The 12,773-nt window shown below is 34.2% G+C and overlaps 2 protein-coding genes and 1 pseudogene across 2 annotated transcripts; all 3 read left to right on the top strand.

Moving 5' to 3' along the window:
- Positions 1–14: 14 nt before the first annotated feature.
- LOC107470795 (probable acetyltransferase TAP2) lies at positions 15–3,840 on the top strand (the record flags this gene model as incomplete). The annotated part of the gene is given in 7 exon segments (XM_016090214.1): positions 15–100; positions 233–293; positions 1,479–1,662; positions 2,024–2,123; positions 2,256–2,356; positions 2,737–2,830; positions 3,534–3,840. Coding segments are annotated over 7 exon segments (706 nt in total), but the record flags the coding sequence as incomplete, so codon positions are not given.
- Positions 3,841–10,120: 6,280 nt separating this feature from the next.
- On the top strand, positions 10,121–11,312 carry LOC107470701 (probable LRR receptor-like serine/threonine-protein kinase At1g06840). Its single transcript, XM_021134057.2, has 3 exons — positions 10,121–10,485; positions 10,684–10,818; positions 11,124–11,312. Exons 1-3 carry the CDS (start codon positions 10,267–10,269, stop codon positions 11,310–11,312), a joined length of 543 nt encoding a protein of 180 aa, XP_020989716.2. The 5' UTR covers positions 10,121–10,266.
- LOC127743196 (pentatricopeptide repeat-containing protein At1g56690, mitochondrial-like) overlaps positions 10,891–12,773 on the top strand; it is a 34,341-nt pseudogene continuing 32,458 nt past the window's right edge.

Here is a 12,773-nt window from a genome sequence, read left to right as displayed (position 1 = left end):
TCTTGTTGTTGTAGGTTCTCTGTTGCAAATTGCCCACTGTTTATTCAGAAAACACAGTTATTGATTCCTTCCAATCTTAGTTACTCCTTTTCTGCTACAGGTTCTCTCTTATTCTCACTCTCTTGCTTCATGTGGGTATTATGATTATTATTATTATGCTATCATTTTTTGTTTGTCAAGTTTTGATTTTTAATTTGTGGGTTATGTTGTGTGTTTTGTGTTTTTGATGCAGAAACCAGAAAGTTGAAGACTTTTCAGCTCAAGGCTGGATTTTGGGAGTCAATTAAATCTGGGTATGTTGCAATTTGATTGAAAAAATGGGATAGAAAATGGCATTATGTTTGGACATTGTATTTATTAGTCTTGGATTGCACAAAATCTATTGGATATTCAATGGAAACATGGCTACATTGTGGCTTGTATTGCGGTTTGCATTGTGATTGTGAGAAAACATGGCTCATATGATTCGCAATAATTTAAATCTGGAAGCCTTAGTTTGGTAATTAACATGTTGGAGTAGTTACTTTTTCCTTCAATTTGCAGGGGTGGTTCTTATTTAGTTATATTTGCCGGTTGTCATTCGATTTTGTAGCTCTGGTAGGTACACTTTCGACGAGTTTTGTTGTATAGAAATTTTTGCTTTGATTAGTGTAATCTTTTTTGTGTTCCCTAGTAATGCTTTATAAGACTGAATGCCAAGACAGCCTTCTGTATAAGGAATGTTTTGTACAGAACAAAGAATTTATAGCAGTTCTGAATGTATTGTGGAATCTGAGGTTCTGGGGTGGAATTCAACCTCAGAAACCGGAAATTGGTGTGCATTACAATATGAAATAGCAGAAAATAGAAGAAACGATACGTAAATTGTCCTGGGTAGTATAGAGACCCTTCATCCTCACATTCCTTTCTGAACAAAATGACCTAACTAACTCTCCTCGCTCCCTCGCATATATAAAGCCTTGTTCTTCATCCCCAAATCTTCACATGATCTCGGTCTCCCTCCTCATCATGACTAAATTAAAAGAGAAGTTTTGTACAGTATAGGGCCTTCATCACAAAATATATAAATTAGAGAGATTTGACTGAAAAACGTGTCTATAGGGTCTTTTGTCATGCATTTCATGCTCGTCATCATCTATCCAAACAAGATACAAATATATAACTTGTGTTTTTGTCTCTGTCTGTTGTTAATTCCAAACAGAATACTAATACTATTCTTTTAAGTCTTTGTCTCTTATTTTCCTTTCTCTTTCTCTGTTTCGGTGTATCTGTCTCTGGATAGAATCCGGACCTTATTGAAATTTGTATACAATATATGGATTTGATTGCAAAGTCTTAAACTATTAGGATCTAATTGAAGATTGAATGAAACTATATGAGCTTCTTGAATAATTTAACCTCCTATCAATTACATATGATATATTGACCAATAGTGTATCTCTTATCTTGAAAGTTCCTTTGCTTGTTCTCCTTCTCAGGTTGATTAAGAACAACACTACACAAGTTGTTGATCCACCCAACGTAGATGAAGAAGATGAAGAACCTTTGCCTCAAGAGTTTGTCCTTGTTGAAAAGACTGAACCTGATGGAACAATTGAGCAAATAATATTTTCTTCAGGTGGAGATATTGATGTTTATGACCTTCAAGCTCTCTGTGACAAGGTGTGTATCTAATGCGTCTTTATGTCGTGCATTAATGTTTCTATTATCGTGTTTGTTTGGTGTAATAATGCATATGCTAGCCTTGGAATTCATCTAAATCTTATCTGAAGAATTGATGAAAATCATCAAGAACTTCCTTTATTACATCTTTGGACTGATAACAATAATTAATTTCTTGTTCAATATTCTAGTTTCCTTTACAATTAACAACATAAAGAACTCGTTTACCTATTTACATCATTCATGGAAATAGTTTACTTAAATCCAAAATTTCAGTACTGAATTGTCCCTTTTATTTTTTTCTTTTTTTCTCAATAAACAAACCCGCACTCATATGACGAGTGGTTAATCTCTTTAACAGGTAGGGTGGCCACGGAGGCCATTGTCGAAATTAGCTGCTGCTTTAAAAAATAGCTATATTGTAGCCTCATTGCATTCTGTAAGAAAGTCTCCAGGGTCAGGTAAAAATAATAAGATTCCTTGCTGTGTCCTGCGTTTACGTTGACTATTCAGTTATGTTTTTTCTTTGTGCCTGTGGTTATCCAAACCTATTTGATGAACATTTTGGTGTACTTGGCGAAGTTATTTCACAGAGGGGAATGAACAAAAGAGATTAATCGGCATGGCTCGTGCTACTTCAGACCATGCCTTCAATGCCACAATTTGGGATGTCCTAGTTGATCCTGGTTACCAGGTATTTTCTGTCAACCAAACATTAACTTCAATTTTGGTTCTGCTTACCGAAAGAGTTTATATTTGGAGTCTAATTTGAACTTAAAAGTTATAACATAAAAATTAAGCTATAATTTTTAAGGCAAAGAAAGAACAATTCCAATAAGCAATAACCTTTATCATGCTTTATGAGCAACTTATATTCTGATGTTTGCTTGAAAGTATGTTGGGTAAAATAAATGCACTTGAATTCAGAGGAAGCTAAGCTTGTATGCATATAAAGTGGTGTCAAATTCAGGCATTTCTGCCAAATCATTTTTGTGCTTGAGTGCCTCGTGTAAGCATGAATTCCGGCTGCGTTAGCTGAAGTACTGGTTATTGATGTCGTTGTAACTTGTATAGGGCCAAGGTCTTGGTAAAGCTCTTGTAGAGAAACTGATTCGAGCTCTTTTGCAAAGGGACATCGGCAATATAACTCTGTTTGCAGATAGTAAAGGTATAACAACATTCGCAAAGTTTACACTTATTATCATCGACAATGTCCGATATAATAGAACTTGACTGCTATGTCATTAGTGCTTAGATATTTTGTGTGCTTGCGCTATCATTTCGATAGTTTGGCCTTAGGGTAAATTACACTGACCTTCTTGAAGTTAGGTAATATTACACGCGACAGGCCTTAATTTTTCATGCTTACATCGAGTCATTGCCTTTTCCTATGGGAAGGTGAGCCTTACGTTTATAAGAGAAATCAACATCATGTTTTATAAAATATAAGGTAAGAAGGAGGAAACTCACATACATTTGTCTTTATGTGAAGCTGTTAGTTGAGACCGTTAGATAACAATTTAGTCAAACATGTCAAATTATCTAACGGTTCTTAATTAATAACTTCACATGAAGATAACTACATGTGAGTATATTGAGTGTCATATAACTTAACCTTAGGAGAATTTGTAGTAAATTTAGGAATTTACCCTAAAATATTTAAGGGGCATGTTAGGAATATCCTCGGTTAGGAGTATCATCGGGCATGTTACTTCGTTAAACGTGTTCTTCGATCCGACTATCATCGACTCTTGTTGATGGCCGGCACACTATGAACATTCTGCTATTCCTTTAGTCCAACATTTGATTGGAAGGTTAGGGTTTCATTTCATGCTTGGAGTTTCACATTTTCTTTTGTATGTTGAATGCAGTTGTGGATTTCTACCGGAATTTAGGTTTTGAAGCTGACCCTGAAGGCATAAAAGGCATGTTTTGGTACCCAAATTACTAATTGCAACCATTGATTAACTTTGCAACCAATGTGTATGCAAGTTTATATCTTGATTTTATAATATGAAATTACACAGAATTGACATCAATTTGTAATTATTATTATTGCGTTAGGCGCTAGTATTTTTCCTTTTTATATCCAAATTATTTGATTAAAGAATTATATTCACATATAAAAACTTGAGTATTTACTTTGTACTTGAAAAAAAAATGTGACGATGTTGGTTATCTCTTGGTGCTTATTAGTATTTGGTTTGGGAGTGAAAGAGGGTGAAAATTTCATTAATCAAATGTTATGTATAATTTTTTTCGGAAAAGCTCTGCATCCATGTAAAAATGTTAACCAAGTAATTTCCTCCACACGCGCGTCCCCCAACTCTTCATTCGTTTGTCATACACGCGCTACATCTAACGTGCTGCAATGTAAATCTTTGCTTAACATAAACCTTCTGCTACAACGTAAACCTCCTTCTTCTTCTTCTTCTCTGCTCGCGTTTTTCCTTATTGATTTGCATTGTCTTCGTCGTTCTCTTCTGGTCGCGTTCATCTCGTTTTCTTATTTCGATCTGGTTACGTTACATTTATCTTCTTCCTATTCTTCTTTGTTTTCTTTTTCGATATGCACTTCTGAATCGAAACAATGAATGACTCAACTTCAAATTAGTTGAATGGAATGCAAAGTTTGGATTATTCAATTTTGAATCGAATTGAATGGAATGCAATTGCTAATTTGAATTGAATTAAATGAATGGAGGTGTACTGAATTGAATTGAATTGATAATATGGAAATTGTAGGCAGAGTTATTTGAATTTGATTTTATATAATGGATTATGTTTTGTTCACTCAATACTATACAAATGTTTCACCATGAGTATTGTGTTTGGTTCACCATGAGTACTGTATTCGGTTCATTCTGCAGAAAGCTGTTTGAATTTGATTTTATATAATGGATTATGTTTCGTTCACTCAGTACTATACAATTGTTTCACCATGAGTATTATGTTCGGTTCACCATGAGTACTGTATTCGGTTCATTCTGCAGAAAGCTGTTTGAATTTGATTTTATATAATGGATTATGTTTCGTTCACTCAAGTACTATACAGCAGCAACAACAACAAAAGAATGGCAATAAGGAGAAAACACGTGAAGAAGAAGGAACGCGAAAAAGAAGGAGGAAAAGGAGGAGGAGGAGGAACGCGAAGAAGAAGACACTCCGTGCGTAAACGAGAGAAGAGAGGAAGAAGAAGAAGCGTGATGGAAAAGAGAAGAAGAAGAGAAGAAGCATTGGCCAAGAGCGATTTCATGTGTGTTAGGCGCGTGTATTTCACATTTCATTTAATGATATTGGGTTTTTTTAGTATTGGACCAACTTGATTACATGGTTACATAGATGTATAATATCCCTGAATTTTTTTGTGTGGACGGATAAATACTTATATAGGATTTTTTCTTTTAACTCAACAAAAGAATTGTGTGATCTTTTTAATGATTAAGAATTTATATATTTAATTTTCATTATTGAGTTATGCAGTTTCTATAAAATAAAAAATTTGTTTGTCATTTCATTATATAGAAATATTATCTATGAAAATTCACCCTCTACTCTATTTTACATTCATACCAATACCAAACTAACCGTTTCTTCCATTTTTTTATGCATAATGTATAATCAAATAATATTTTTTTATTTTTGGACGAATTTTTTTTGATTCGAAACAACACAATAAAGTGTAATAACAATAAAGCGTACAACACAAGAAAACTACAAGTAATTCTTATTTATCTTCGATATTGCTATCAACAACAAAAAAGAATCAAATATCACTTCACTTTGTGTAGCTCTTACTCTTTGTAATTTCTAATTGACCTGTTAATTATTTCTGTAATACTTGCTTCTTGATTTTTGAAGATTCTGTGATTCCTTTTCAGTCAAGTACTCTAAAAGATAACAAAAAAATCAACCAATCACCTGTTATGTTCTTTCTTTCTGACAAGTGTACCTGTTTAATTCTCAAGTTGCTTAATAGTTTTTGAAATAGACCATAGTTTATCATAGGCTAACAACCAAACGCATCACATATGCCAAGTAAACTCACAATCAATAAACAAATGGTAATCATTCTCAATCTCCTTTTTAATTTTTATATAAAACACACACATCATTTTGGTACTAATCCCCTCCAAATAGAGATAGTAAAGCTGTAACTTAAAAAGTTAAAATATCTTTTGGTACCATCTCAACCTGCAAAACCTGCAGATACGAGTTAATAGAATAAATGTCCGATTTATCAAATTTGGTCCTCTCTCTTATATGTTAGTATGGATGAAATTTTGGATTCAAAATATCACTGTTTTTTTTTCCCATGAAAATTTTCATTTTTTCCATGCTTTTCTCAACTTGTGGCCCAAAAACCACACTATATTTTTGTAGTTTCCTATAGTATCCCTCAACCTGACAAGTCAAAAACTAATTCGTTGTGGATTGGAGTTCTATTTAAGAGTTTGTTATTGACCAATAGATTGCTACATGCACAAGACGAAATTCGAATCTCCAACAATTACTTAAACAGACTAGTGAACTAATCACTACATCAACCTAATTTGATTAAAGTCCCACTATATATATTCATAGGAAAAATGAAAATTCCTTCTCTATCCGGTTTTGGCAGGGAAAAAAATTAAGTGTACTTGTCCAAGTTATTATTCAAAATATACGTTTCAGAATGATATAATAATTGATTAGCATTGTGTCCGAAGTGTTCTTAACTTTAACAGGGTTGAACAAATTGCAAATGATTATTTTTTTTTATTTTTACCATATCTCTTGGTCCGGTAAATCATGACTAATATTTTGCAGATTTAAACTCCATTTAAATATTTGTTATTAGTCAATAAATTATTATATACACTTATAAAAAAATGTAAATATATCTTTTTTTTTCTGATATTTGATTGTGTATGCAAACTAAAAAATTTAAAATTACTCAATTGAATTGATTCAAGTTAATAATTTTACATTTTGAATTTTGATTATTCTACATTTTTTCCCAAAAATTTTACAATTCTCGGTCTAAATAAGGCTTTTCTACTACTGCAATTAAAAATCTTGAAACAACCATCTCTTTAAAAGTTTGAAAACAATATAGTTAATTAATATAGAGGCATAGCCGCATAGATGGAATGACAGAAACATCTAATGACTCTATAAGAGGCTGCTTGTGGAGTAATGCTTTTCTTAGTCAATAAAAATAAATGATGATGATGTCTACCAAAATTAATTAACATCCCAGTTCGCAATAGGCCAATAGTGACTGCTTATAAGACTTTAATTTCTCCACAGCACGTTTTGTGTTAATCCTAATCTTGTTGCTTCTACTCTTAGCTAGAAATAGAATGCCACATAATTCCATAAAAATTATATGCTAAATTACATGGTTAATCTTAGGGGTGTTTATGGGTTGAATAAAACCGGGTTTGATATGATTCAGATTCGGTCCGAAATATATACTGGACCTATTTGTTAGATCCGAACCCGATCCTAGACTTGATAAAATTTACACATTTTCGGGTCACGATTATACCGGGTAAAAATCAGGTGAAAACTGGGCCGTTAACATTACCTTCTTGTAAGCTAGCATGTGAAAATATCCAAATTTTCAAGATTCCAATCATTATTTGACATGGTAAAATTCACTTAGAAAAATATAACAAGAACCAACTCTTCCCTAAAATTAAAGCAACTACAATCAATACTAATATTATCTAATAACACCAAATATTTAAATCAATACAAATAATACAATATTATGCATTATTCTAAAATCTTATGCATTTTAAACATAAAACATTAACTTATAGTCTTATAATGACTAATAACATAAAATATTAAAGTTTACCATACTTAAATTTCAAATAAGAATAGCCATTCTGCAATCAAATTGATTGCTAAAGTTAATGGAAGAGAAATTATTTTGAGGGATGCTAATAGATTTCACCATTTTAAGGATGGTTACTGTTCTTGCAAGGATTATTGGTGATTCCTGGAAACAAATCTTTACATATCACCTTGAACTTGAGGAGTCTATTGGAATAGCAAGGCTGCTTTTTTCTTTGGAGGGCTTTCTCGATGGTCTATATTTCTGAGCCAAAGAGAAGCTTCGCTACTTAGTACATTTAAGCCTTTACCTCATCTTTAACATAATAGGGGTGAGTATTATATTGCTATTTTCTGAATATTCTGTTGATGATTTCTTGTTAAAAAGGAAATTAATGCTTATATATTCTTACAGTTCCAAGTCTTTGTGTTGCTATTTAAATGGATGGCATGAGAGTGTTCACTTTCAAAAAATTGGTCATTTATACTGAAGACCAATAATTTTAGCTGCTCAAAGAGGTTATGCATGATGTTTGTTACTGGTATGTGTATGCTATTACCCATTTACTGCTGTATTTTGGGTGATCTAGCTTGTGATTATGGAGTTCCTGATGGGGATGGAACCCCATATCATACAGGAGGAAACATTCATTGCAAGTTAATTGTTTAGTAGCCCCTATGATACTCATATTGTACTATCTACGTTTTGGAGGGAAAGTGATAGAAGGGAAGGCCTTAAAATATAAAGCTTAATCCATTTTCTAATTCAAAACTTTTTCTTCCCTTCCCTTCTAGAATAAAAAAAACATCATGAAGTTAAAGGATAAGAAATTGATATTTGGGTAAACCGGCATTTTGTCACTTGAAAGATTCTAGTTCTAACAAAATAGTCCTGGAAAGATAAAAAATGTTTGACAAATTTAATCAAATGATGGTGTAAAATTTTTTTCAAAGTGTCAAAACGGTGGTTTACTCTTGATACCTTGGATAAAGAGATCATAAATAGTCTTCGTAAAAAGAGTAAGTAGTTTTTCCTAGTCTTTCTTATTTTCTCTTGTACTTCAGCCACATAAGATAAAAGTTTTTTTACAGTGATATTAATTAGACTGAATTAATTTTCTTGCTGAAAGAGGTTGTGTCCTGTTCTTATTTCCACTCTTAAAAACCAACATTTCAAGTTGCTACGACTTTTATGTCTATTTTTCTTCTTAGTTTTGCTTGAGAGATAACTAACAAATCGAATTGTTCATTTAAAAAAAAGCACATTGAATTGTTAAGGTGATTCTTATGGCTAAGAACTCGTCCTGAAAGCTGCAATTAATCTCTTGCAAAATAATCATAAAGGAATAACTTAGATTAAAGCAAATATTTTAATGCATATAAAAGCCTAAGACTTCATTGTAGAAAATTATGTAAGGTAAATATGGCTTGTTATTTTGGCATGAATTTAGTTTTCCATTTTAGCTTTTTATGTGCGAAATCATATGTTGGTATGATAGTGTCATTAACATGCTTGCTTACTGATATGCATAAAGGAGGTAGTGCATATGATTAAGGTGTTAGATACATAAACAAGTGCCCAACTATATTCACATTTTCACATAATAATATATAATACCTAAATTCCTAAACATGTGTTCTCCAATTCAATTTAGCATAATCTCAGTGGTTGGCATTGCAGAAGACGTTTTGGTGAGTATTAAGGGGTTGACATTTCCTATTGACTTCTACATTCTAGAGATGCCCCCTAATGACTCAGGAAGACCTTCATCCATCTTGCTTGGAAGGCCATTTTTGAAGACTTCGCGGTTTAAATTGGATGCATTCTCAGGTACCTATTCTTTTGAGATTGATGGAAGAGCAGTGAGCTTCAACCTTGATGAAGCTATGAAGCACCCACCGAAAGACCAATCCATCTTCCAGTGTGACATCATTGATGAGACTATGGCTGAAGTTCACCAAGAGGCAGTGGATGAGAAGAACATGGAGCAAGGTGCAAGTGTGGGGAAGCCCTCTGAGCATACTGAAGACACCTTGCCACCTCCAATGATTCCGAATGATCAAGTGCCAAGTCATGAGCTGAAAATGGAGTTGAAGCCCCTTCTACCTCACTTGATCAAGAAGGAGAGCAGGTATTTTGTTATAGCTACAAATGCTAATGTACCAGTATGTCTATGTGATCAAAATGAAGAAAATCTTCTGAAGTTAGAAATCATACACATAATCTTATATAAGATTCTGTCATAACTTTTACATTAGAGTTCCATGATATCAATTTGAGCTTGTTTTATTCACAATAAATATTTCTTTTGACTCATATGCTTGTTTATGAATTTATGCCTAATGGCATCTTATGTGATTGGATTTTAGATATGAGAATGTAGTTTTTTTTTGAAATCTATTAAAACTAGTCTAAAAGTCAAGTACAATACAGATATCTGCTACTACCTAATTTATTTGCATTGTGAGTTCATAAGGATTAAATTTGTATGAAACTTCTATGAATTATTTTTTGAAGAATCTCTCTTTCACTCCTAAAATGAGATATTATCTTGAGTGGAAGTTTTAAAAGTCAAATCAGAAAGGTATAATCAAACTAGTAAAAGGCAAGAAAAAGGATTAAAAACAGCATAGGGAAAAGAGAGTTAAATATGAGAAATATAAGATAAGGACTTCAATACTACATTTGAATGAAATATTTATTAACAACCATGATTAAAGGGCTAAGTTTATGGATATTATAATGTGGCAGGCACAAAGGGAAACTTAACATTTGGTATGAGATTGCGCATCGCGATTGATTCGGCCAAAGGAATACTATATCTGCATACTGAGGCGAATCCTCCGATATTCCATCGAGATATCAAAGCATCAAACATACTCCTAGACTCCAAGATCATTGCTAAAGTAGCAGATTTTGGACTGTCGCGGCTTGCACCACACCTAGATGAAGGGAATGAACCTAAATATGTGTCAACAGTTGTGAAGGGAACACCAGTAAGACTATTATTATGAAAAAATTTTCAAGATAATATAAACTATGCAACTCATATCATTTATGCAATCATTGGCAATGCAATTATGAAATTTCTATGCAGGTTTTTTAAGACTAATTCTAGCGACATAATTTTCTGTCACGACTAAAGGCATTGCAGGTTGAATAGAACATTCCTTAAGTTGTTAGTTTTCTTGTAGGGTTATCTAGATCCAGAGTACTTGTTAACTCATAAATTGACAGATAAGAGCGATGTCTATAGTCTTGGAGTTGTGTTTATGGAGCTTTTGACTGGCATGCAGCCACTATCACATGGAAAAAACATTGTTTGCGAGGTACTTGTTTATTCTATAATCATCTTTGGTGACTACTCAGGCGAATACTGTTAGATGATTTGAGATGTTTAACTGTTTAAGAAGGAAAGACATCTTCATTGAGTAGCCACCTACATTGAAATGTAGTACCTATATGTACTCCACAAATCCTCTATGAGCTGCATGCAGGAGTGACAAAGGATTGGGTCCTTAAAGGTCTCTGTTACCCCACCCTGCCCCTTTCTCTCTCTTCACTCTCACTGTGACAATCCAACCCTAACGTTCTAAACCCTTCTTGGAACCCAGCCACCATCCCATTGCGGTAGAGGGTGCTGTCGCCCCCAGAGGGACAAACTGTGGGTGTCGTCGTTGCTCGTGGAAGGTCTGCTCGCTTCTCCTCACCGTCCCTCTTCGAGCTCACTCTGTCTCTCTCGCTGGGATGTCTCTCTCTGATCAGCTGTGGAGTATTCGCCGCGCCGGCACCTTCCTTCCTCCCTCAATTCTCGCAACCTTGATAATAAGAATAAGGTCTTCACAAGCATAGCGATCATAAATAAATTTGACAACAAATTTGGATGAAGTTATGTTGAGTCATACTTTTCGCCATGCAACCTCACGTTATCGACGACGCTTCTTCTTCACCACCATCATCATGCAACTCGTTAGAACACACTGCACCGCCACCACTAACCTCATTTCCCACTTCGCACGCACCGGTCAAATCTCCTACGCCCACAAGGTGTTCGGCCAAATTCCCCAACCTCAACGAACTACTGCTTCCTGGAACGCCCTCATATTCGGTTACTTCCAAACCCGCCAACCCAACTTGGCTCTCCAACTGTTCGACCAAATGCCCTAACGGAACATTGTGTCCTTTAACACCTTAATTTTTGGGTTCATAAAGAACAGGATGATTGTTGAATCCAGGAGAGTTTTTGACACAATGCCAGACCGGAATGTGGTTTCGTGGACTTCGATGGTCCGTGGTAATGTTCAAATGGGTATGCTTGAAGAGGCTGAAGCATTGTTTTGGCAGATGCCAGATAAGAATGTGGTGTCTTGGACTGTGATGCTTGGTGGGTTGTTGCAGAGTGGGCATTTTGAGGATGCACGTGACATGTTTGATATGATGCCAGTTAAGGATGTTGTGGCATATACGATTATGGTTAGTGGATACTGTGAAGAGGGGCGTCTGGATGAAGCGAGGGAATTGTTTGATGAGATGCCGAAGAGGAATGTGGTGACCTGGACTAGCATGGTTGCCGGGTATACGAGAAATGGGCGTGTGGATGTTGCAAGGAAATTATTTGAGGTGATTGGTGCGGTAATTTTACAATCATAGACTAACCGGCAAGTGCATCGGGTCGTACCAAGTAATACCTCAGGTGAATGAGAGTCGATCTCCCGAGGATTGACGGATCAAGCAACAATGTTTAAATGATTTACTTAGTTAGGCAAGCAGAAAAGGGTTTTGAGATATTCAAAAGGTTTAATTTGAAAATATCAGAAGGCAAGCATGCAAGTAAATAAGTTGAAAATAAAATATTGGAGAAACAGTTAAGGCTTCAGAGTTATCTATTTTTCCTGATTAACTTTTCTTACTAACTATTTTAATCATGTAGGATTTAATTTATGGCAAACTATATGTGACTAGACCCTAATTCCTTAGACCTTTCTAGTCTCCTCTAAAATTCATTGACTGCCAATGCCTTGGTCAATTAATTCCAATTAGAGGGTGAAGTTCAAATTCTGGTTTATATGCCACAAAAATTCTAATTACCCAAAAATAAGAGGATTATATATCACGTATTCTATTAAATCCAAATAATTAAAATTTAGGAGAAATTGTTTTCAAGCTGTTGTTCAAGTAAAGAGCTTTTCCAAGTTATACAAGATCTCAAATAGAAAAAGGGTCATACTTCCGTTCTACCCAAATTCATAAGATGAAGAGCGAAAACAATTCTTAAATTATAAAT

Source organism: Arachis duranensis, chromosome 10, assembly GCF_000817695.3.
Source record: "Arachis duranensis cultivar V14167 chromosome 10, aradu.V14167.gnm2.J7QH, whole genome shotgun sequence".
NCBI classification, from domain to species: domain Eukaryota; kingdom Viridiplantae; phylum Streptophyta; class Magnoliopsida; order Fabales; family Fabaceae; genus Arachis; species Arachis duranensis.
The sequence above is the reverse complement of the archived record's forward strand: the minus strand, read 5'-3'. Positions and strand labels throughout refer to the sequence as shown.

What these genes read in the sequence shown, in the direction of transcription:
- LOC107470701 (XM_021134057.2), top strand. Translation starts at nt 10,267, where the DNA reads ATGAGATTGCGCATCGCGATTGATTCGGCCAAAGGAATACTATATCTG. An exon ending in CAGTTGTGAAGGGAACACCA is followed by an intron (nt 10,486 to 10,683) that starts GTAAGACTATTA and finishes GTTTTCTTGTAG; the next exon opens with GGTTATCTAGATCCAGAGTA. An exon ending in GAAAAAACATTGTTTGCGAG is followed by an intron (nt 10,819 to 11,123) that starts GTACTTGTTTAT and finishes CCATTGCGGTAG; the next exon opens with AGGGTGCTGTCGCCCCCAGA.